At 47.4% G+C, this 25680-nt stretch overlaps 1 protein-coding gene across 4 annotated transcripts in view; it reads left to right on the top strand.

Moving 5' to 3' along the window:
• LOC125706462 (potassium voltage-gated channel subfamily C member 1) overlaps positions 1–25680 on the top strand; it is a 39967-nt gene that overhangs the window by 8073 nt on the left and 6214 nt on the right. For 3 of the 4 annotated variants that reach the window (XM_048973172.1, XM_048973173.1, XM_048973171.1), the window contains exons 3-4: positions 15832–16765; positions 25329–25511. In XM_048973172.1, the coding sequence (XP_048829129.1) occupies positions 15832–16765; positions 25329–25511 (1117 nt within the window). The remainder of the gene's footprint in view (positions 1–15831; positions 16766–25328; positions 25512–25680) is intronic. The other variant, XM_048973174.1, reaches the window with a different exon arrangement.

The raw sequence follows: 25680 nt of genomic DNA, 5'->3' as shown, positions 1-25680 counted from the left end.
ACTGTACCCCAGCACAGTACTCGGTAAACCCCGCAATGTACTTAATGTAATCCAGCACAGTACTCAGTGAACCCCATGCTGTATTTAGTGTACCCCAGCACAGTACTCAGTGAGCCCCATGCTGTATTTAGTGTACCCCAGCACAATACTCAGTGAGCCCCATGCTGTATTTAGTGTACTCCAGCACAGTATTCAGAGAACCCCATGCTGTATTTAGTGTACCCCAGCACAGTACTCGGTGAACCCCATGCTGTATTTAGTGTACTCCAGCACAGTACTCAGTGAGCCCCATGCTGTATTTAGTGTACTCCAGCACAGTACTCAGTGAGCCCCATGCTGTATTTAGTGTACTCCAGCACAGTACTCAGTGAGCCCCATGCTGTATTTAGTGTACTCCAGCACAGTACTCAGTGAACCCCATGCTGTATTTAGTGTACCCCAGCACAGTACTCAGTGAGCCCCATGCTGTATTTAGTGTACTCCAGCGCAGTACTCAGTGAGCCCCATGCTGTATTTAGTGTACTCCAGCACAGTACTCAGTGAACCCCATGCTGTATTTAGTGTACCCCAGCACAGTACTCGGTGAACCTCACATGGAACTTTGTGTACTCCAGGACAGCACTCAGAGAACTCGACATGGTACTTAATGTACCCCGGCATAGTACTTAGAGAATCCTGCACTGTATTTAATGCACCCTAACACAGTACTCAGAGAACCCCACATAGTACTTATTGTAACCAGAGCCCTCATATGATACTCACCCCACTGCAGGCCCATTTATATCTTCCCGTATTACACAGAGTGTATGGCATCAGTTTACATGCAGATGTTTACCAAGCCTAAGTGAATTACAAGGCTGTAATAATATTGATATTAATAAATACATAGAGACTATTTTGAATTAATCACGTAATGTGAATCGTTGTTATGTACACAGAAGTACAGGTCGGTCAACATAAACAATGTAAATAAGGCTCATATTTCTGGCTCTGTTAGTTTATGTGACAGACGCTGGCATCAGAGCTGAATGGTGAGGAGCATTTCACTTGATAGACTGCTCTTTGAGCTGACCACAGGCTGTAAGAAGGAGAAGCAAAGTGGAGGGTCCGCCATTGCGGGATGATCATGACTAACAGCTCCGGTGTTCCACATGCTGTGCTCTCTGGGGCCCCAGCACAGCCCTCCATCACGGTGCCTCTGGGGCCCCCAGCACAACATCAAAATGACAGGTTTTTATCACGTTGTGGGGACATTTGTTCCACACACACACACACACACACACACGCACACACACGAACACCCCACAGGAACACTGCAGGTCATCTGTACCTTACCCTGGTTGGAGCTATCAAGCTTATTTCCATGAAATATCCAAATCAGGACAACAGTTACAGGAAGATCAAAGCTGCTAAGATAATTCAATTTCCTTCTGCAAGCCTTAATTGCTGCACCATCAGGGACAGAGGAGCATCTCAGAGGCTTAGGCCTGGGGCTCACGGCTCAGACGGGGCATCCCGACTGACTCCATTCCGACTGGCCCACTTTCCCTCTTTATCCAGGTCTGTCGTTACTCTCTGCCTGTACTAAATACAGGCTGAGTCTACAGAGACGTGTGTGTGTTTTTAGGGATATCCTGGTCCAGCTGACTTGCTCATTCATCAAGGAGTTTCCTTTGGACTGAAGTGTGGCCTGTTTGTGGCTGTGTGTCCACAGCTCTTACAGGTTAGCATGGACTAAATGAACAAACGGGACCTGACCCAGGGGCTTGACTGGGTCAAGAAGAACCAGCACATCTTTAAGCCCATAGAAATTAATGGACAGTCCCCGCAAAGATACAGATGTCTAAACTGTTCGTGTGTGAGTTTGTGGATTATGTTTATATTACATTGTGGGGACCAAATAAAAATTATTTTGACGTTGTAAGGACCATTTGATTTTGCAATGAAAAGGCTAAAAATGCCAAAACTTTTGTATTTTGTTTGGTTACTTATGGTTAAGGTGTTAGGGCTGGGTAGGGATTAAGGTTGTCATATTGGGGTTAGGATTTTCCCCATAGAAATGAATGAAGAGTCCCCACAAAGATATAATTACAAACCAGTGTGTGTGTGTGTGTGTGTGTGGGTGTGTGTGTGTGTGAGAGGGTCCGTGTCACAGACCACAAGCTCACTCCTCTAGACCTGCGAATCACATGGAACATGAGACTTCAGATCAGGGCACCTGAACAAATAGACGGTCCACTTTGGGTGCATGGAAGTGGTTTACACAGCCATTTGCAGCCTTATTATCTGGGCGGACTAATGCTTCGGCTACGCTAGGCTGTCGCCCAGACCCCGGCAAACATCAGCACCTACCCTGCCTCGGGAAAAAATGGAACGGTTACATTTATTAAATGTGGGCAATCGATCTGCCGCTGCAATATGTACCCCCCCCCCCCCGCCCACTCCCCAGCCGTGTTAGCCTAGGGCCCCCAGAGAAGTTAATCTGGTAATCAGTTCCTGGGCACTGTGACCATGCGAGTTTGTGTGGCAGCCATGTTTTATCGTGGGGTGAACAGACTCCTCGTCGGTGTGAACCAATGACGAAATCTCAGCACTTTGGAATGAGCCTCGCTCGCTTGTCTGCTGACGAGAGGGACGAGCGAACGTCGGTGAAGGCAAACGCCGAGGAGGCAACAGAGCTCACCCGGAACGTTCTGGAAAGCAGTTAGTTTGCAGACAAGATGACACTACTCTGTGCTCAATGAACGGAGACTTCACCTCTCTAAAATATTCTGTAATTACCGTATCTTGTTCAGTCCATCCTGGGTGTAAGGTCTTCTGGACTGTGTGAGGGTACGTTTAGCAGGCCCATTAAGTCAGGCGTCTTCGTTCTGTCAGTCAGTCATTTAGTACGATGTGCTGGGGGAGAAGGTTCCGGAAAGCTTTGCGGTGAAGCCCCTCCTTGTTTGCGGTGCTACGGCTTGCAGATATGGCCCGTTCTATGACGAAACCTGATTTACATGGAGTTCATTTCTCTGTCCATGTACTGGGCTCCAGGCCTTAGTCACAGACTCACAGACAGTAGATACAGATCTGCAGGAAAGGGCATGAATTTAGTACCACTGCTCTTTGTTACTCTGCTCCAGGAAGGTATCAGGGAGGCAGGACTTGGAAGGGGTCAGATGCCGGAGAGAACTGTGGCGATTGGGACACTGTACTTGCGATTGAAAGGTTATTGGTTTGATTTGTAATTGAGCCGCTGAGTGAGAGCCTTAACCCCAGTGGCTCCAGGTACCGGCTCTCCCTGCTTTCTCAAAAAGAACTGCACCTTGCTTTGACTAAAAAAAGCATTTAATATGTAAATAGGGTTGTAGAAGTCAGGGGTGGTGGCATATGTGGAATGAATCATGCCAGGCGTGGAGTAGGACTGGAATGAAGGGAGATGAGAGCAGCAGGACAGACGAAACGGAGGTTAGATTGGGCAAGTTCAATAAAGCAAGCAGAAAAAGTTTAATTATCTGTTTCAAAGGCTAATGACCTAATAACCTTCCTTAGTGTTTCCAGGTATTATATCACCGAGTTTGCAGGATGCAGTTACTGAAAGCTTATTCCAAATATATAGCAGCCATCTTTAACCTTGTGTGTGGGGCCCTGCTGCATCATTAAGCATCTGACAGCCAGTTATAAATGCATCCCGCCGGAGGGAGCGGGTGGCATCGTGGGTCCGTGGGTGACGCAGTGGCCTTGTGTCCCATGGGGCTGTGGGTTTGAGTCCCACCCCTGGCCCTGTATGCGTGTGGAGTTGCATGTCTTCTTCAGGTTGCATGTCAGTTGCTGGTGGGGTGTGGGTATGTATCTCTGTATGCTGTGGGACGGCCTGGCGTTCCTCCATCCCGTCCGGAAACCGAATTAATCAAGTCATATGACTTCATGACACCATACAGGAGCAGGAGGTAAATTTCCCTCAGGATCACAGTGCAACATGCAGCAGGCGTGAATTACCTAATGATTGCTAATAAAATGCATCTTGCAACAGAATGTTTACATTTAATTTCGGTATTTTAAAACATAAATACATAGAGATTTATGCATGTTTATGGCGACGACATGCGAACTCCATGCCAGTCAGTTAAAGGCGTTATTCAGGGCCGTTCTGATGTTAGGAATTTCCTCAGCTACCTTTCATTTACATTTTATTGATTTAGCAATTTTTCCAGAGGAATGCGCTTTTTTTATGAAAGCAGGGTCAGCCAGCCAGTCCCTGGAGTAACTGGGGTTAAGGGCCTCGCTCAGGGGCCCAATGGTGACATCACTCTGCCGACCCTGGGATTTGAAACAGTGACCTACCGATCATTGGCACAACCCTCTGCCCCCCCACCCCTAATGCCCTGTAAGTCTTCCCTAAGTGTCAGCGTTCCCTGCCGCTTTACAGCCCTCAGCACATCGGCTAGGTGCTTGACGTCACCCAGATTACAGCGTATTACAGTTTCTAATTTGTATTTTCACCCAGATCTATTTTCTAAAGAACATGGATTCCCATTAAATCTGACAGTAACGTATGATAAAGTACCACAGGTGCCGGAAGTGGGCGCGGAGTCCCACAGCATCTTAGTGGACTTACACGGCCAACCCACCCACTCCAGTTCCCAGGCACAGAGGGGGGTCATGTGCCCTAGCACACAGGAGGTGGGGGGCTTAAAGGTGTTTTAGAATGCATTTTTCCACATTTTACATTGCTCTCCGGTGTCTATATAGAAGGTATGTGAATTTGGTTTGGTCAAAAGATGCATAGAAGTGGTTTACGTGATCATTTGCGGCCTTATTATTTGACCCTAGATTGAATCAGGCCGTTTTCCCCTTTTTTGGTGGGCTCATTAATATGTTGATGAGCTCTGCTCTGATTGGCTGGTTTATAGTAAGGCACCGCAATGGCTTGACATAGAACCTGCATCTCTACAGTCACGCACCGTAGAACAACACTGCGGTCTATGACGGACTGTATTTATGATGGTGGACCCATAACATTACAACGGAGCTGGAAAATTCCTATCGCCCAGTGACGCTGTCGCACAACACATTACTCCCGTGTTTGTCGTGATGCTGGTGTAAACAATCCTAGTGCGCTCCCAGCTGTGTACAAGTATAGCGCACACGATTATGCACTGTACATGATACTTGATAATGATAATAAACACCTATGTTACTAGTTTATGGATTTACTATATTGCACTGTACAGCGCTATTTTTGATTGTACTCTTTCTACTTTGCCACAACAACACGTCACAATAACACACCCATTTCCGCTTAGGCACAGTTTTAGAATAGTTATAACTTTGTTTTTAGCATCGTAACAAGAACAGTGTAATGATTTTGCATCTCACTCGGCAAATAATTCCACGATGCTAGCTTCATAGCTTCATGTGCTAGTGGAGCTGACCGCTAACCGCTAACCTGAGGTACGTTTCCCAAAAGCATATCTGCTAACAATATTACCAGCGTAGTAGGGACCATGCAGCTGAACAGTTCCAGCTAAGTTACTAACGGAAGCTTTGGAAAACATACCCCTGAATAAGACTCACTTTCTTAGCCTACTAGTAATAAATAACCCCAATCAGTGGATGTCAGTATATATATTTTTTCCTCACCAGGTGCACTTGTGCACACATGGCCCTGGAGAGAGAAAATATATGACACAACTGGTGCAGGTCCATTGGTCTTGAATGTGGACTGGTGTATGTTAGGTTTGGGGGTTTAGTTAAGTTAAGTTAAGTTAAGTTAAGTTAAGTTAAGTTAAGTTAAGTTAAGTTAAGTTAAGTTAAGTTAGGGTTATGTAACAGGCTAGGGTCTTTGAATCAGCCTTTGAATTTGAGGCTCACGGTATCTCAGTTTTACTTACCGAACTCTCCTTTACTCAACTGTGCCAAGGTTAAGTCAGATTTTCATTCTGTCATTTCTGTGGCGCCACTAACCCCAAGAGGGGCTATGCTGTTTGACCTTGGGTGCGAGGCATTTGATCGGAATCACTTTTTGCTGAAAAAATAACCTGCCAAATGAATGGATGAAATGCACCTCTGAGCAAGAACACAGTAAATTTTATGTGCAGAATCCAGAGATTGTCCAGCAAGTTTAAAGTCTTATTTGTGACATGCACAAACATTCACTGTACATGTGTGCAGTGACATGCACAAACATTCACTGTACATGTGTGCAGTGAAATGCTTTTACACCTATTCCCTGGATTGTATTCAAATTGTATTGTATAATTGATTGTATAATTCAAAGAAAAATTGTGTAAAATGATTAATAAAAATAAATAAGATTAAAATATCATTAAGAATAACAATAACATAGTAAAAGCACACTGTAGGAGTTTGCATGTTCTCCCTATGTCGTCGTGGGGTTTCCTCCGGTTTCCCCAAACAGTCCAAAGACATGATGAGGCTAATTGGAGTTGCTAAATTGCCCCTAGGTGTGCATGTGTGAGTGAATGGTGTGTGAGTGTGCCCTGCGATGGGCTGGCCCCCCATCCTGGGTTGTTCCCTGCCTCATGCCCATTGCTTCCGGGATAGGCTCCGGACCCCCCACAACCCAGTAGGATAAGCGGTTTGTAAAATGGATTGATGGATGGATGGATGGATGGATGGATGGATGGATGGATGGATGGATGGATGGATGGATGGATGAGAAGAACACTGTACTTGTGGGCACATGTAACGTAGTAGTAATGTAGTAGTACACACTTACTTAATGTATCAATTAACCAAAACTAAGTGTTAGTTATGTACTGATCCCATGTTCATTCATAATTAATTAATAATAATGGTTCATGTGTTTCATGAAATTACTATATTTGTTCATGATCTGAGTAGTATCCGGTTTACTAAGATATTTGTGCCCCTTCAAGGAAAGCAAGACAAAAATGTACATCAATGTATCAGCAACTGTATTTTCATACAGCAGCAACCAGGAAGATGCAGCATGAAAAGTGAGAAATAGTATGAACTGTGTAAATCAGCATGCTGGCTTTTAGGGTCTTTATTTTGTGTTAGCGGGGTCCAGTGCAGGTACTGCTGCTTCTCATTTTAGCAAAGAGCTGAACTGCGAGCGCCTGTGTGTGGCCGGTATTCCTCATGAAGAACACGTGTGCCTGCATGCGCCGTCCAGGGGGGCAGACGGGGAAGCCCGAGATGTGTAACTGCAGTTATTTATGCATGTTCACCAGACGAAGGGTCAGACTACGCTCATTCACAGCGTGAAACAACAGCGATACTGCAGATGAAAGAACCCTCGGGAGATTTTAATAGCAGCAGCATGGATAACATCATCCCACACAGCGGACTCTCTGTTTTGTTGCATGTCAGACAGAAGTTGCAGTCGTCTGGACAATGCGTGAGGCACCTTGGTGCTTGACCTGTTTTTCTCATTGTGTGTGTGCGTGTGTTTTTGACATCGTGGGGACCTGAAAAATCCCCACAAGTTTCTGAGAATGCAATGAAAAGACTAAAAATGGTTCTGTGTTTTGGGTATTTTTATTGGTGCGGCATCGTCTTGCAGATCATCTGCACTCTGTGTTTTAGTCCTATCACTGTTAGATGACAGTTTAGCCTGTTAGCTGTCACAGCGAGTCGGTAGAAATAGCGTGTCTTCCATCTCTGGAGCTGATGGTTCTGGTGCAGCAGAGAGGTGGCAGTGAGGTGATGCTTCTATGGGCATAACCTGTCCCATCCACATGCATGTTCACTGTGTCTCTCAGGGGTGCTGTGTATCCAAATCCTGCGGATTGGGGTCATTGTTTGGTTTGTAATACACACTGCAGAGGGTTTATCGCAGCAAGGCGGACATCTGTGGGGGGGGGGGAGAGGTTCAGGACGGGCATTTCAACATTTAAAGGGCTTATTTTAAACAGTGCTGGCGTGTGCTCGAGCGTGAGAGCCTGGGGGGGGGTCCTCGGCCCACCGCAGAGCCCGTTAGCAGATGCTGCTTTCACTGTCTGCACTGCAAGTCGCGGCTCAAGGATTCAGCACCCGCTTATAGCCGTTAGTGACTGACGTGAGCCTGCAGATTGTCTTTACCTTACAGACTAAGCGAAAGGAAAAATGGCTAAACAACGTGATCTTGCTCTTTACAAAAACCTAATTCCCAGAAAACTATGTATGTGTCCCACCCTGCTTATTCAAACCACCTGTTTCCTCTCTAGCATGGCCCTAACGAGCCACACAGATAGTTGTGACAGGCTTCTGACCAGCCTAGAACCCACAACAAAAGGGAGGAAGGAACGGTGGCTAAGCACTTAGCCTATTAAGCTGCACGGTGGCCCAGGGAGTAGGCCAACACACAAGGGAAGAAGGCCTAAAAGACAGAGGGGGAAACAGGATGGCTAGCGACACCTGCTGGCCAAATGGGGACCAGACACATGGGGCAGGGCCAGATGGACACCAATAGTTCAATTGGTCTTTATCATCACATTGTTAAATTACATTAATATTACAATTTGTACGCAGTTGCCATGTTATCTTTATCATTCAGTAATATTCCTAAGTACACGGGATGTTTCTTTCAGTTTTGGTCCGTTCCTATTTAAATTGGCAAGGTGCCTTATAAGCTACAATGCACCCTGATAGAGTGTCCACCTGGAGCAGGAGTGCTCTGGATACAGGCTGTTCGGTTTCAGAACACACCAGAAAGCTGAAGGCGAGTGTCGCAAGCCACAGGATTTGTTAGGAATTTGTTTCTCTGAAAGCCATATAAGGGAATTTCAGCATAAATCAGGGAAGTGGCTGAACACACTATAGTAATACGGAGTTCATCTGGCGTCCTACCTTACTGGGGCCTGTCACTGTTCTGGACCACTGATTGGCTTGTGGCCTCTGGGCCACGCCCACTCTGGCATTGCCATTGCCAAATAAAGGTTCATTTCTTACATTTAAGAATGAAGACTCTCGCTGTCGTCTCCCATAGTCCTGCGGTTTGCAAAAATTCAGCTGAGCTGTTATTTAATAAGCAGGGCTTCTCTTGGGTTTCTACTCGTTTTCCCAGCACTAGCGGTGGTAGGTTGTAGCTCAAACACAGACCTTAGCTAGGAATTCCTCATGAACTGTGTCGCTTCATGCTCTTCTCGCCGTCCTGTGTCCATCCCCATAAAATGAGCTCTGACCTCTAGGGGGTGCTCTGTGGCTCAACAGGGTCTGAGAAATGATGTCACTGTTGGGCCCTTGAGTAAGGTCCTTAACCCCCAGGGACTGCCTGACCCGGTTTAGGATTAAAGAGTCTGCAAAATAAAGAAATGAGAATTGAACTGGTAGAACAAAACAGAGAACAAGCCTGACGTTTCATAACAGTTGAAGTCTGGAGTCAAACACCATCGCGTCTGCACATTTCCAATCTGTCCGTGTGATCCTGTTGTGCGAGATTGGAATTAAACGGCTGGATGGGGACGCTCGTGGCGTTTGGACACTGTCCCAGGGTTTGACTCAGGTGGTCGAGCCGAGGCCCCTGGCCCAGCTGCCAAGCCACGGCGGGTGGCCGACCTCGTTCACGCTGCAGCTCCACGCGCCAAGCGGCCATTCATTTAACTTATCATTTATTCATTTGGCAGGCTTTCTCACGACGAGTGACTTACAGCCCTAACAGCTCAATCAGTCAGTATGGAGCAATTAAGGACAAAATCCTCATTTAAAAGTATAGCAGCGCCCCTTCTGGGACAGCAAAGCTTTGAGACATCGTTTAACATCCACCCTGAAAAGAAGTCGGAGTTCATGTTCAGCACATTATGTTGTTTCTCACCTACAGTTCACCTCCTTATTGTCCATTTGTAAAGCTCGGCTTGTAACATTGTTTCTGCTAAAAAGGAAAATTTCCTTCTTGGGATTTGAACCTATGACCTTGCGGTAGCCATTCGATTAATATGAAGACAGCAGCAACAATGAAGCCACAGGAGCAACCCAGGGCCCCGAAGGGGAGATTTGTTACTTCTGACACCCGACTTGAAAAGTTACTTCAGATTTTTTAAAAGCTAAATAAAGAGTCAGAAGATCATATCTAGCTATCTGGTTAGCAGAACATGCTGCTTCAGCATCTCCTAAATAAGGAACCTGTATATTTTATATTTAGTGTAGTGCCTGTTTGTGGCCAGCTGGGGGCATGGTTTGAGTGGTGGTAAATACCCAAGCATGAACAAGAGGAGAAGACTGTAGAAACCACTGTTCACTAAAGGGTTGCTTCCACAGAGCTGTGGAGTGTTTCAGCAGAAGGAGTCACAGGAAGTGATGTCAGACATTAAGGAAAGATAAGTGTTTCTTTATTGGTCTGTTTTGCCTCTGCCCCCAGCCTCCCCCCGCCCCCCCCCCCCCCCCCCCCGCCCCCCACCCACATTGCTTACAAACCTTCCCACCTTTGCGGAGGTTTCTGCTCCGCTTTCACTGCATTGTCTCCCCAGGCGTGGTGGCCCTTCCCGCCTACATGGAATTTGTCTCCACGCTGTTCATCAGCGTTCTGGTCCCCGGCCATCACTGCCGGTCCCTCAGTTACTCAGCTTTTTTTAGAGAGAACCTGAAGGCTGCCACCACAAAGTGACGTCCAACCACCATCCTACAAATGTTCTCCTGCATTAGCATTAGCTGTGTTAGCTTTATAGAGAGCCAGACTATGGATGCATTTTTTTTACTAAAACCCTGTCATGTTTCAGGAGCAGTGTTTCTCGGGTAAGAGAGTGATTTCTCCCCATGTTTGGACACACACAAACACATGTCCGGCTCCGTAAGACGTAAGAGTGACAGCATTCCAGCGGAGGTCTGGACATGTGTTCCACACGTGCCAAGTGAATGGAGGCTAACCTGCTCCTGAAATGATCCCTGTGGGAGTTCCTGCAGGAATGCTGGTTCCATCTAGCAGGTTCCCTCCCCCCTTCTACCTCCTCCTTTCCCTTTAGGTCCCATTACTCCCCATTCTCCAGCTTTTGACCTGCTAGGACACACTTTTATACAAGTTTCTGTGAGCTTTCTCTCCGAGAAGATACATACATACATAACAGAGAAAAATGTGTAGACATGCACACGGTCCCAAAAAAGCATCACAGAAGGTCTTGGTTTGGAAATCAGACCAGCTGGACCTCACTGGGTGGAGAAAACAGAGCTTTATGCCATCCAGTGGTTGCAAAATTGGTGGCTAACAATAGCTGCAGTGTTTCTGCTGCACCGAACGAGCTGCGCGTATCATCAGGTGCAGATGAGCAGAGCGAGGCTGAAGAGGCGGCTTTACGTAAGAGAACGTGACAGGCTTTCATCCCTGGGTGCCATCATCTGAGGAGCAAGAGACGCAGGGGGAGGGGAGAGAAACAAGGGAGAGAGGTGGAGAGAAAGACGGAGAGGGAGGGAAGGAGGGAGAGGGATATAGGTGGAGATTGGTACAAAGAAAATAGGGAGAGAAAGGGGGTGGATGCAGTGGGAGGGGGAGGGAGAGAGAAGGAAGGGAAAGAGAAAAAGGGAGAGGGAAAGGGGAGGAGGGGGGAAAAGGGGTAGAGTGAGGGAGTGGGAACGGGGAGAGATAGGGGAAGCGTGGGGGCAAGTAAAGGGAGAGGAAGAATGAAAGGAAGAGAGGGAAAGGAAATGAGAGGCGGGGAAAGAGAGAAAAAGACAAAGGGAGAGAGTGATAGTGAATTAGAGGCAGGGAGGGGGAGAGAAAGGGAGGGAAGGATAGGGAATTAGAGGCAGGGAGGGGAGAGAAAGGGAGGAAGGGATAGGGAATTAGAGACAGGAAGAGGGAGCGAGGGAAGAAGGGATAAGGATTGAGAGGCAGGGAAGGGGAGAGAAAGGGAGGAAGGGATAGGGAATTAGAGGTAGGGAGGCGAGAGAAAGAGAGGAAGGGACAGGGAATTATACACAGGAAGGGAGACAGAAAGGGAGGAAAGGATAGAGAATTAGAGGTAGGAAGAGAGAGAGAAAGGGAGGAAGGGATAGGGAATTATGCGCAGGAAGGGAGACAGAAAGGGAGGAAGGGATAGAGAATTAGAGGTAGGAAGAGAGAGAGAAAGGGAGGAAGGGATAGGGAATTAGAGGTAGGAAGGGAGACAGAAAGGGAGGAAAGGATAGAGAATTAGAGGTAGGAAGAGAGAGAGAAAGGGAGGAAGGGATAGGGAATTAGAGGTAGGAAGAGAGAGAGAAAGGGAGGAAGGGATAGGGAATTAGAGGCAGGAAGAGAGACAGAATGGGAGGGAAGGATAGGGAATTAGAGGCAGGGAGGGGAGAGAAAGGGAGAATGGGATAGGGAATTAGAAGAAAGGATGGGAGGAAAAGCTTTGGTAATGGTCTATTTTTAAAGTGTTTGTGGTGGGACTTTTCTGTTATGGCTTTTTTAGTGTCAGTACTGCTGGGAGAACAGGCTGTTTCACAGACGGAGCGTCTGCGTGTTTCAGAAGGGGGTGATCAACGTCACTCAGGGCAGGGCTGTATTTTGGCTCGACTCCCTGAGCGAGGAGTTGCACCCCCCCCCCCCCCCCCCCCCAGTCATCTCTCATCGTTCACTGAAAACGCCGCAGCTCTAAATCAGTCCTTGCCTGCCTTGTTCCTCCACAGAGTGACTGGGGCCCAGACGGGTCAGAGCTCAGAGGAGCTAGCTTGGTGCTGAAGAAATGATGCCTTTTCACAATATCCCATCAAACTTGTAAGACTCACACAAACATATAAAGGTGGGAGTGATGCCTGGTGTCTGTGCACAGGGACCGTCGTTCACCCAGCATCCCTGGAGCATTTTTTAGGGGCTAAGAGGACCAATGGTAACATCACTTTAAAGAGCATGGGGTTCAAACCGGTGACCTTCCCATCACAGGCATGGAACCGCACACCGGCCCCACAGCATGAGCACTGAGCAGCAAAGGGCGCCACCTGCGTGTCTATTTAGTCAGTGTGGGGGGGGGCAGGTCCAGGCTGTCTCCCACAGAGCCGACATGCAAGCAATCAGATCCCATCACCGCTATATAAATGAGTTGTCATCTCAGGCAGATAATGGCTGAGGAAAGTAGTGGGTCAGGCAGAAAAGCTTGCATTTGGACATGGCTGCTTACGTTGCATGTTTTCACAAACGGTTTGCAGCCACTAAGGTGGTGACCATACGTAGCCCAGCTTGTGCACAGCCCTGCTTCACTGCGTCATTCTCCAAACATGATAATCAAAAAAATGTTTACTGACTGCTGTGAGTAGAGGTCTATTTAATCTGCCAAAATGTCAGGGGTGACACCTTCCTAACATCCAAAGATCATATCCTACTGGAACATCCTAGTCAGAGTCATACACACACATAGATACACTATGGACGATTTAGAGACTCCAACTAGCCAATTTAGAGACTCCAGTTAGGCAATTTAGAGACTCCAACTAGCCAATTTAGAGACTCCAGTAACCAATTTAGAGACTCCAGTTAGCCAATTTAGAGACTCCAATTAGCCAATTTAGAGACTCCAGTAACCAATTTAGAGACTCCAGTTAGCCAATTTAGAGACTCCAGTAACCAATTTAGAAACTCCAGTTAGCCAATTTAGAGACTCCAGTAACCAATTTAGAGACTCCAGTAACCAATTTAGAGACTCCAGTTAGCCAAACTGCATATCACATATGCTCAGAGGGGAAGTGGTTAGTCTCTGTGCCACAGCTTGTTTTATTCCCAGTAATTATTTCTGTATGCTTAGCTGAACCTTGTATAACGAACCTTGCATTGCTTTCCCAGAGTAGCAATATTAAGAATGCAATCCTGCATTCTTGAACCTGCAGCCTTTCGCTTCCATGCTGATCTTTCTTTAACCACACCACCACCCGCTGGCCTGTTATGGGGCGGCAGAGCCTCGGGGTTCCAGGGGGGTTGAAGGCCTCCACTACTGAGACCACCATGTCTGTTCCTGCTAATGTTTTTAACAGACTCTGTGGAACATTCTGCTGGAGGCTGGAGGCTCAGTCGTATGTAACGTCCAGACCCCTACTACTCAGATCAGACAGGGGATTTCATAAATGACCACTGCGGGAATTTATAGCGCTTGAGAAGGTTAAAATGGCCCGCAGAGCTTTGCAAACTCTTGGAGAACAAAAAGAATAGTGCAAAATAAACTGTATCAATAAGACCACAAAAGTAGGAATGAGAAACCCTGGTTAGTACATATTAAACTGTGTTTTCCGGGTTACGAAACACATAGCAGAGTACAAAATGCTTTTGGTCACAACTACAGAGGTCCTTTGGGTAAAGGCCCAACACGACAGACTTAATTTGATCTTGGTGATTGCAGTGACAGGAAGGTAAGTGAGTAAATGGGACCGGACAGGCATGGCCTAGGGAGGAACGGGAGCTGCACTGTAACCTTGGTGTAATGGCTCCTGTGGGGTGTGTTTCTGGAGGGCTGTGAGGACCGGGGGTCTGGAAGGTGAGGAGAGGGGCCAGCAGTCATGGTCCGTCCCAGACATTATAATTCTAATGATCTTAATTTGGAGGATACACACAAAAAGCTGCTTGGATGCAGAGAGTACAAATTAGTTAACACCCCCCCCACACACACACACACACACATACAGGTTTGTAATTATATCTTTGTGGGGACTCTCCATTCATTTCTATGGGGAAAACTCTAATGCCAAGATAACGACCTTAACCCTAACCCAGCTCTAACCTTAACCATAAGTAACCCAACAAGTCCCAACACTTCTGGAGTTATTAGTTTTTTTTTTTTTTGCGTTCACAGATTTTTATAAAATTCAGTGGTGGGGACTGAGAATAATGTATCCATGCGGTCGAAATAACAGATTTTTGTCACATTGTGGGGACTTCCTCTGGTAAGGTTTCATCTGGCATTCAAGAACTAGCCTGAAACAACAGACACGGCCTGCCTGCTATTGTAGACTTTATCGCTATCATTCTCTCTGCCCTTCTTCTCGACCTTTCTGTATAAACAATTAGTCTTTCAGGTGGCCTGTGTGTGTGTGTGTGTGTGTGTGTGTGTGTGTCTGTGCTGCTTGCATTTCCTGTTTTTGTGGCTCCTGCATTGTCTGAAATACTTCACCAATTGATTTTATCTACAATAAACCAGCGCCCTGTCACCCTGTGCATATTAAGCATATTTAATATTCTGTTGTCACTGAGTGGAGATACACAACCTAATTAGCTCGCTCCACCAGAAAGCCGGCGCTGCTGCAGGAACTCAAAGCGTGAGGCAGCAAGGGCTGTACGTTATTGCGCCATTTGAAATCGATAAATGCACTGCGCTCCAGTCGCTCAGGATTGCAGCTGATGTCAGTTTTTTTTCTCTAAGGCGTGGCGGGTCACTTCCATCACTATACATGAAGGGAAGTGAAGGGGGGGAGCAGTTACAACCACGGCCTTCAGTCCTAAATCCTTCCTGGCGATCTTCCGGGGAAAAAGAAGAAACTACGATCTCACTGTGGAAGCCGTAATATAATCAGAAGGAGCTCTGATGAAAAGGACTCGGTGTACTTTGTAATATTCTGAAGTCTCCTGATCCGTGATTAGGCTACCAGTCTCTGGGAAGAGCCGAAATGACAAGTGGAAATGATGTGATTTCTCCCAAATGACATGGAGCGACTCTCCCAAAATAGATGTGAATAAATGAGGTTTGCTGTGATTGCAGTATGATGGAAACTTCTCTTTATCTGTCAGCTGCCTCGACTTGACTGCATAGCTGCACTGTCAGCCTGAACTTGAACTCAATGAGCTCGGCACTAATGTGTGTGCCGAGCGCCGTCGTAATTTGACTGAGAAATGCTATAGGATTCTTGCACCACTGTTGTATGTTTGGGACTGATCGGTTCATCTGCAGTGGGCTCCTACCTCATGTTCCCCCCCCTCTCTATCTCCCACAGTGGGTGGCCTTTGTGTCACTCTTCTTCATCCTGGTGTCCATCACTACCTTCTGCCTGGAGACGCACGAGGCCTTCAATCCCATTATCAACCGCACGGACGAGATAGAAGTGGACAACGTGACGCTGCAGCGCGTGTACCTGGAGACAGAGACTGTCGTCTACCTCACCTACATCGAGGGCGTGTGTGTGGTGTGGTTCACCTTTGAGTTCCTCATGCGCGTGACTTTCTGTCCAGACAAGCTGGAGTTCATCCGGAACACCCTGAACATCATTGACTTTGTGGCCATCTTGCCCTTCTACCTGGAGGTAGGCCTGAGTGGCTTGTCTGACAAAGCGGCCAAGGACGTGCTGGGCTTCCTGCGGGTGGTCCGCTTCGTGCGGATCCTGCGGATCTTCAAGTTGACCCGTCACTTCGTGGGGCTGCGGGTTCTGGGCCACACGCTCCGGGCCAGCACCAACGAGTTCCTTCTGCTCATCATCTTCCTAGCACTGGGCGTGCTGATCTTCGCCACCATGATCTACTACGCCGAGCGCATCGGCGCCAAACCCAATGACCCGCGGGCCAGTGAACACACGCACTTCAAGAACATCCCCATTGGGTTCTGGTGGGCCGTGGTGACCATGACCACCCTGGGCTACGGGGACATGTATCCGCAGACCTGGTCAGGTATGCTGGTGGGGGCACTGTGTGCCCTGGCTGGGGTGCTGACCATCGCCATGCCTGTACCCGTCATCGTCAACAACTTTGGGATGTACTATTCCTTAGCAATGGCCAAGCAGAAGCTACCAAAGAAAAAGAACAAGCATATTCCCAGAGCCCCACAGCCCGGTTCCCCCAATTTCTGTAAGTCGGGCATAAACTCGCCCCACCACAGCACGCAGAGTGACACCTGCCCCCTGGCACAGGAAGAAATGTTAGAAATGAACAGAGCAGGTAGGAAGCCTCTGAGAGGCATGTCCATCTAATTGCAAACAAGGAATCTTGAACGAAAAATGACTTGCTAACAATTCCCTCCACCTGTCTCCCTTCTTCTTTCCTCCTCTCACCCATTTCAAACTCGCACCCCTACCCCCTCGCACCTCCTAACTGATACCACAATCCCCCCCCCCACAAAACCATCCCGAGTCACCACCCACTCAACAAGGCCAGGCCACCGCCCAGCCGTGCACACACATTCCGTCACCTCCGTCCGACTCTCACCATCATCCACCCCTCACTGACAAGGCCACACAGCCCCCCCCCCCCCCCCCCCCGTGGGCTGCACCCTCTGGTCAGCGTTTCACCCACGGCAATCAAGTGGCACATTCATCAAACGGCACACCCACCACCTTGCCAGCTCCTTCCCAACTCCCACTACACCTCGTATTCCCTCTGGTTTCCCTTTGAAGGATCCCACAACATTCCCAACTCCAAAGAGTACTGATATCATGAAGCTCCCATATTTTACAGTAAATCTGTCTGACTGCAGCTGGGTAAGGGCTCCTCGCAGCACAGAGGGCACACAGTTAAGGAAGGGAAGGCTTGTTCTTTGCTTCCAAGTGTATTAAAACAAATACCGTCAGTAATTTCATAATATTAATGTTGACTGTTAGGAATTATTCACTATTTTTAGTCATCTTACTATTTACATATGTTATAAAAAAGCACAGTGTTACATGTAAACAGACAGGTGAATACAGGGACAAAAAAGGAGACATTCCCCTTCTTAAAATTACAAAGATTCCTTCGTTTAACGAGCTCGGGTTATAACTGTCAACGTGTCCAATCCTCGTCAACATGAGTTGTATCTGTCAGAATCCTGAATGAGATTAATGTGATCAGATGGTGGTGGATTGAACGAGGCAGCGGTTTTTGGTGGTATGTGGAGAGTGCGACTGGGACCAGGAAGGCCCCGCAGGGTGCTGAGGGGCGGGACGGCTGTCCCAGCAGCGAGTAGCACTGAGCCGGTGCTTTTGGCTCATCAAAAACCACCAGCTATAATTACAATCCTGGCCAGTGAGAGTGGAGCATAGCAGGGCAGTGTTGAAGGCAGCACAGGGCCTCTTTAAAGCCTGGATTCAGCCAGTCTGGGTCAGGTTTTACTTGCTTATCAGTCCGGCTGATTTGTACACAAGACACTGGGGCAGTTTTTGTCAGACTTGATTTAGGTCCCCATTGGTCGGGTTGGTTGACAGTTGTTGAGCGGCGTTGGCTGATCGACACTATTAGTACATGAGCACTTGTATCTGCTGAAGGGCAGGGAGCGGTAAATCCTCGTCACATCAGGATGCTACATCAAGATTAGTGCCAGAACCGCCAATCATGGGTTCTGACGTTGATGGGGCCGACATGGCGATAGTCTGCGCCCGCCCCCCCAACACCACATGAGTGACGTGATTTAGGCTGTGAAAGGCTAAGCATCCGCCACTTCCACTCAAGCAGAAGAAGAACGTACAGGAACACATATCCAGGCCACTGCAGTGGGTGTATGGAGAAAGAGAGTCAATACGTCACTCGGAAGTCGACGGTAAGGCCTGTTAATCACTGAGGGATTCAGAGTGTAAATTTTATTAAGGACTTTCTTATAACTGGAGAAAATGACAGATGTTGGTGTCTGTTTGGTTCATGGTCTTCCATGGACACCCAGGTCATCTGTCTTAGATGGGAGCTCCTGTTCCTCCCTAATGTTCTTGCGTAACTGGGCTCTACCAAGGGCTCAAAATACCGCTGAGAAATTTGTCACGATTGCACAGTCCTACCCTCCCTTTTGCTACTGCTCTGAGATGGCATATCCCACGAATGGGTCTGCGGCCCAAAATTAGCCATGGGGATGGAGGGATGATGCCCCAGCTGGCCATGGGATTCCAACAGAAATGTCCAAGTCGAGTTATGACAGTGAAGATGGAGCTTCTATATTTATTGCTATGCTTCCATTTTATGGCAGAGTAGGAGGGAGGCAGCATCTCAGCGGAAGTCATGCTACATAGTGGGCAAAGAGCTGAGAGATATCATCAGAGGCTATAGATAACCAGGACAGACGGTGCAGCCACCGTGCGGGAATCTCACTAGGATTAAGGGCACATTTTCTGAGTAAATTCCAACTTACATTCAGGAAATAGTAGGAGCATCCATTAGCTTTGTTATATTCAGCTATAATGTCAGTGGTCAGTGTGGCAGAGATTAAGCCTTACTTCAATCCCCTACAGAAGCCTAATTACACAATCAACAAAATATCTAATTCTGTGGCAGGAAAAAGTATGCAGGCCAGACAGTCCTCGTCTGGCCGGGAGCTGGGAGGTAGAAAAATCATGGACTTGCTAGGGGTCTCCGTGGACCACATTGGAATCAAAATATCAACCACGATCAGAAAATTTAACCAAAGGATACGTGAAAGTGTTTCCCGATCAACTGCAATATTATAGCATCGTGTTTTGTAGCCTTAGTCTGCATGTTCTTACAATTGGGTCACCCATCCCAGAACGAAAGGGCTATTTCTGGTTTTTATTTACCAGAACTTGGTTTAGCGTTAATAATACTTCATGACACTGGTGAAGGCTTAAATGCAGGACCTGAACCATCATCTAATGATTTGATGGACAACTGACAGGTCTAATTGATACTCTTTTAAAGTATTGTACTGACACACCACTCTGACACCAAATGTAATTTTAGCAACACAAAATGCACATTAAAAAGTGTGTTACCATAGTAACTGTAGCAACAACAGGACCAGGGTGTGCGATTTTGAAACTGCGCAACAATCAAAGTGACTCACTTTTCCGCAAAGGATAAACTGGGGATTATTGACAAGCTACAGACCAGCTTAAGCTGTCAGACGATGATGCCACCCCACATGATCAGGCATCATCCATTTATCTAAAAGGTGCTGGATATCGGTTTAAAAGTGCCCATGTTTCTCTGATCCTTATCATGGCCCACCTAGTAGGCTGGTGAACTTCATGAATAGCAAAAAGAATAGCCAGGAAAGGTGTGCAAGGAGGTTGAGTGTGAGGAGATCTCTCAGCCAGAGTGTGGTCACATCTCCACATTAATGTAATCAGTGAGCGGCAGGACCAGGCTGAGTGCGATGACATCATTCAGGGGGATCGATTCCACAGTATTTACATCCAGCACCACCTTGTTGGAAAAGAGGCAGCCTCCCTGTCTGTGATCTTCAGGAAGCTCGACTTGATGGCCCACCTTGTTTACTTCTCTTCACCGTGTCTTTTTCGGGAGCCGAGCCTGGTCACCATGACGACGGTGTCTGGGCAGCGGAGCGCCCGTGGGCCTGATTTAGCGAGCTGGAGGCGCGTGGCGGGGCCATTCACAGATTCACGCCTCTGCACCACTCACACGTCCCGCAGCACACGCACATGTCCAGGCACCGGGACACGGCCATCGGCTTTCAACATACATGTGACTGTCAGCTTCAGATATATAACGCGTGGGTCACACGCTGAGGTGACATGGCAGTCGCATTAGTCATAGTGCAAATGAAAAAGTAATAAACAGAATATAAATACTCAGACATGTAAACATGACATTTCAAGGCGTGGACATTAAGACAAGAGAGTTAACCATCTGACTAGTGGGGAAAAAGTGCACAAATCTGTATTATATGGCAATAAGTCAGGATGGGGAGCCAGTCCATCACAGGGCAGACACACCATTCACGCCTATGGGGAATTTGGCAACTAACCTTAGCATGTTTCTAGACTGTGGGGGGAAACCAGAGAAAGTGGCAAAACCCCACAACGGGAGGCACCCGAATATCAGAGTATTTACACACATGGATGGCAGAAGCACAGTTAATTTGCATAAGGGTGTAGATTTTTGTTTCAGAGGTATGAGATCAGAGTTATTAGACCTTGTTACAGATCCGGTCTTAGATTGGGAGGGGCCAACCTATTCCAGAATGGAGTGTGGGGGGGGGGGGGGGGGTGGGCACTGGGGGCAGATGTTTCACGCAGGTGTCCGGTGCTCTGCGCAAATATGTTTGGTCTGATTATAACAGGTGCACCTGCCTACTGCCTCATTGACCTCACCAAGTATTTACTTTAGTCCCTAACTTGTTTTAATTAGCAGGGCCCCCCTGCCTGCCCCCCCAGCTGAGTGGATTCTAACCTCACTAACAGGGCTTACGATTACAGCATTGCACAGCGCCAGCCTGTGGCACCGTGCAGAGCGCAAAGTGTGACGACAGCCGCGTGGGAATTTCAGAGGGAGCCGTGAGTCAGGCGGACCCTGACGGGGGCCCCGAGACGAGCCCAGCATCAGCACCGGTGGTGACCATTCATGGGCGCGGCAGGGAGGAAGGCCTTCAGAGCCGATCACTGCAGGACCAATAGATGTTGGCACTTACTAATGAGCCAGGCTGATTTGTGCACTGGAACCGCGGCCAGCTTTTAGCCAGAAACCAATGCCTGGCCAATAAGCTGGGCTGACTCTTACATGCAGATTTGACTCTAGCCAATGAGTTGGGCTGACTCTTACATACAGATTTGGCTCTAGCCAATAAGCTAGGCCAAATGTCACATAGAAATTCAGCTCTAGCCAATGAGCAGAGCCAGAAGAAAGCTTCTATTGATCAACTGGTTGCCGTTATGTAGCCTGCAGTCCTCACAATATTTAACCCTTTGTTCAAAATGCTTAAGGCGTTTGCATCTACTCATTGCAATCCAGCTGATATTCTCTTGAAGTGAGATGGTTCCACGTTCTGATGATGCTTGTAACTACCTGCCCCAGCTCCATATAGACAGATGTTTCATAGTTAATAGACAGATGCCGTGAACGTGCACAGACCAGACCATGAGCAGCGTGAGGTCCCTTGGAGGTTTGGCACTCAACCCAGTAACACCAGTAGCCTAGGTCTTTGCTGTGAGTAGAGCGTCGAGGAGCCTGAGGAACCTGCAGCTCCGTATTCAGATAAATGTGCAGCGCTGGAGCTCTAGGTGAGGGTTCAGCTGGCAGGGAGTCTGAATTATTCATCGAGGAATTAGGCCGGCAAAACTGCTCATCTGTCTGCACAGAGGGCCTCCCGCAGGTGTGCCTGCGAGCTTCGGTCCGGCGTAGCAAATAACACAGCATCGTTGAGGTTTGGGGGGGTTCGTTTTTATGGAAGCAGGGTCACCATGGTGATTCGTTCTGCTCATCAGGTCTGTTTTCCTGATGATTGTTCTTGTCCAGCTGAGGGATTCATAACTCGTCTTCTTGGAGGACGCTCTTCCACATCAGAACTGTGTGCAAGTCCCCGGCCTTCATTTTACTGCTGTTGACGCCTGAGAAACCTCAGGGCACATGACCCAAATAAGATGCTTTTTAAAGCCGCTTTTTTAAATAAGGACTTTGTGGAATACAGATCAAGATGGTCCCTCGGAAGTAGGCCGGGTCTTGAAGGGGCTCACCCTGTCTCCATCGTGTCGGGGCACCAGGGACCGTCTCAAAAGAGGCCAGGCAATTCCAACAACTCAATCTCAGTGCAAAATTATAAGGACAGAAAGAAGCCAGGCCCCACTGATCCTTTGAGTGCCAGCCTGTGAGAGAGCTGTCCTGGATACTTATAAAACTGAAATGAAAAAACAGAAAACAGATTTCATTAAATGTTTAGGTTGCCCTTAGCCTGAAGCTTTTACTGGCTCAGTAGAGGTAACTATTGGAAATTCAAAGTAAAAGCTACGTTCACATGATACTATTTTGAATGCTGTATAGTTATACTAACAAATTGAATACTTACTGTATATGGCAGAAAAAGCCATTTCCTTGCTCATCATATATCAGAAAGTAGGGACCTGATTACTTAAGGTTAAAATTCTGAATTGTTTCTGCCCAGACATAAATGTACTGTTTTGCGTAAATGCATACAGTGCACATATGTGGTTAGGTGACCTTTTCTGCTTTCTACATTGATACTGATAAGTTTTGTAAATGCATCGCACCCAGTGAATTCTCTTATTCGAATTCTCTCAATGTTAGTAACAGTGTGCAAGGCACTAAACTGCACATGCAAATCCTGGTAAATGAGACACGATGCACTTTCAGTGGGCAGGTTTAAATTACTGATGGATTCTGTCCCTTGTGGCCCAAAGAGGAGGCCTTTCATGTCTTAATGGAGGAGCGCACATTGAAATGAAAATGTAAGTTTTATGGTGTGGGTTTCCTGCAGCATAGAGTAATGGTGTAGTAGGAAGTGGTATAGACGTAGAGCGTTGGATTATGGATGTTATGCAGAAGGGCGATGACCACAGGCAGACTGTGTATGTTAGGAAGCAGAGAGGGGTCCTCAGGGCACATGGAGGTAGGCGTCCTGCTCAGATGCCTGCTGCTCCTGTCCCTGGCTCCTGTGGTGGCCCACTGATCATCCGTCACACTACAGGGGAGGCAGCATGGCCCAGCGCCCCATGGAGATCATCTCGATACCAGCTGCCGCACCCAGGAGGAGGCCAATAAACGTGGGTCGGCACAAATGGAGCCGAAAAGAAGACATTCAGCCCAAAGTAGATGGGGAGTATATCAGCTGTGAGGAAGGCAGAGGGGCCTCATGCAGATGAAGGGAGAGGAAGAGCAGGGAGTGAGGAAAAGGGAGAAATCAAAAGGGATGAGATATATTCTACAGACTTCAGAGAGCAAGCATACTTCACGTAGGCAACTGGAACCTGGAACTGGAACCAATGTACATCAAGGTGGTATCTGGAGCAGGCAGGATTAGCGCCGCTCATGGTCACACTGACACAGCCAGGGCAGGTATATTCTATGGGGGGCCAATCTGAACTTCCTCATGTCAGCAGGGGTCATTTTTAATGATTATTGTCCCTTAAATTATAGACTTTTTCTTTATTTTTTTATACACATAGAAATCAGTTGAGCTAGTGGATTTTTCTTGTGTATATTTATTCTTTTTATAATTCATGCAAAGAAAGATTTCTAGGCTGAGATAAATTCATCTGGACAGATTTGAACATAAAGCTTCATCCAACGCGCAGGTCAACGTTTGCCCAGGTCTGATCTAAGGAGCCCGAGACTCTCAGCTCATCTTCAGTGCTACTGTGTGATTCTGTGCTATTCCTGCCCTCTTCTCCATACTGAGCGACCATCCGATCAGTGTTTCTCTCTGAAATACAGCGGATGTCACATCCTACATGCTAGGTGTCAAAGGAGAAGTAGGAACCTGAAGGGAAGCAAAGTTTAAGTCCAACATGGCTGGACCGAATGAGAGAGCCGACATGCGTGCTTGTATATCGTGAATGAGCCAATGACAATGCCGACACAAGTGCTATGAGCGTAAACTAGCCAATGAGATAGCTGATAGTAGGGTAGTGCTGTGTAGTGTGAAGTAGCTAGTGAGAGTGCCAAAATGAATACTATGGAGTGTGATAAGCCGACACAAGTGCTATGGATCATGAACAAGCCAATGAAAGAACCAACACTTGTATTGTGGAGTGTGAATGAACCAATGAGAGAGCTGACACGAATGCTGTGCAGGTTCAGATCTTTTAAGATACCGAGCAGAAAGCTGTTGATAGGATTATGAGACGCGTCTTTCTGAAAAATGATCAGAAACCTTCACTAACTTCTTATTGGCGCAGTGGAAGCACAGTCTGTACTTACCATTAGGTAGAGATGAAAATGCCATTACTTACATACTCTGTCTGTATGTCTCCTGGAAAGTTAGATGAGGTATGCAAAAACTTGCTAATTTCCCCACGGGAATAGGTAAAGTATCACTATTACTGTTACTACTATTAAATATCAATCAAATACCTCAGAAAGCAAAATGGGATCGATGCCATTCTCACGAGGATAAATTTTCTCGTTCTTAATGTACCTTGTTCTCCTTAGTGCCTCCTCCTTGCCTTGGTTGACTGCTCCTGGAATGTGTTACGCAGGCACACAGAGGCACACACACATTAAAAAGCCACTAGGAAATAAACTGCAGTCTTACGGACATCCCTTACCCAGTCTGTGACTATTAGCCTTTTTTTATAAGAGCGCATAAGATTTTGGTTTCCACCTTCTTCATTCCAAAAGAATAAGAAGAAAAATCTTATGAAGCTCCGTCACATATTGTTCTTAAACCATGGTTAGCATTTCATCACGTGCCTCGAAGAGTGTGGGGGGACATGAATGAGTGCAATTGTCTTGTAATCTAGCATCCATCTGGGGTGTTATATGTATGTTAATGAGGAAATTAAAGGCATGGGTAAGACCAAAGGAGCTATGGTGGTAGCACCTTTAAGACCACATGTGACTGACTTGCATGGGGTCACTGGGTGCTTGGTGGGGTTTGGGAGGTAAGGAGGGAAGAGGGCGGATCATAAACGTTAGATGAATGTGCTGCTGATGTGCTGTTTTTTCCCCAAATTTTAAAATACCCAAATCAAGCAATTCCTCCACAACAGCAGGTGGTGCCATTTCTTCTAGCCTCTTATTTTTTTTAGCTTCAGATATGGGGAAACTTGCACCAGACTAGGTTGTCCCTCTGCACATGCGTAGTGTCTCACTTGTGCTTGTATGTTTGAAGATCCCAAAGTGAATGGCGAGGCAGCTAAAGCGGCGCTGGCCAACGAAGACTGTCCTCATATAGACCAGGCCATGTCGCCTGAGGACGGCCGGGTCATTAGCCCATCCGACAGAAGCGAGCAGCCGTGCTTCCTCCTAACCGCGGCCAAGCGGCCCAGCCACGCGGGGGGACAAGTGAGGAAGGGTATGTAACAGACAATCACAGGCTTTATCCCAAAAGCACAGGCCTCTCACTGCAAACAGTCAGGAGTCAGAGTCCTCTCGGGCAGGCTGGGGATTCACACACAGGTGTCCAGCTGAGTCAGGTGTCCTTTCAGACAGGTTGTGGCCTTACACACGATTCAGATGACAGT

The sequence above is a fragment of the Brienomyrus brachyistius genome, chromosome 13, assembly GCF_023856365.1.
Source record: "Brienomyrus brachyistius isolate T26 chromosome 13, BBRACH_0.4, whole genome shotgun sequence".
NCBI classification, from domain to species: Eukaryota; Metazoa; Chordata; class Actinopteri; order Osteoglossiformes; family Mormyridae; genus Brienomyrus; species Brienomyrus brachyistius.
Note: the sequence above shows the minus strand (reverse complement) of the source record. Positions and strands in the feature narration are given on the sequence as shown.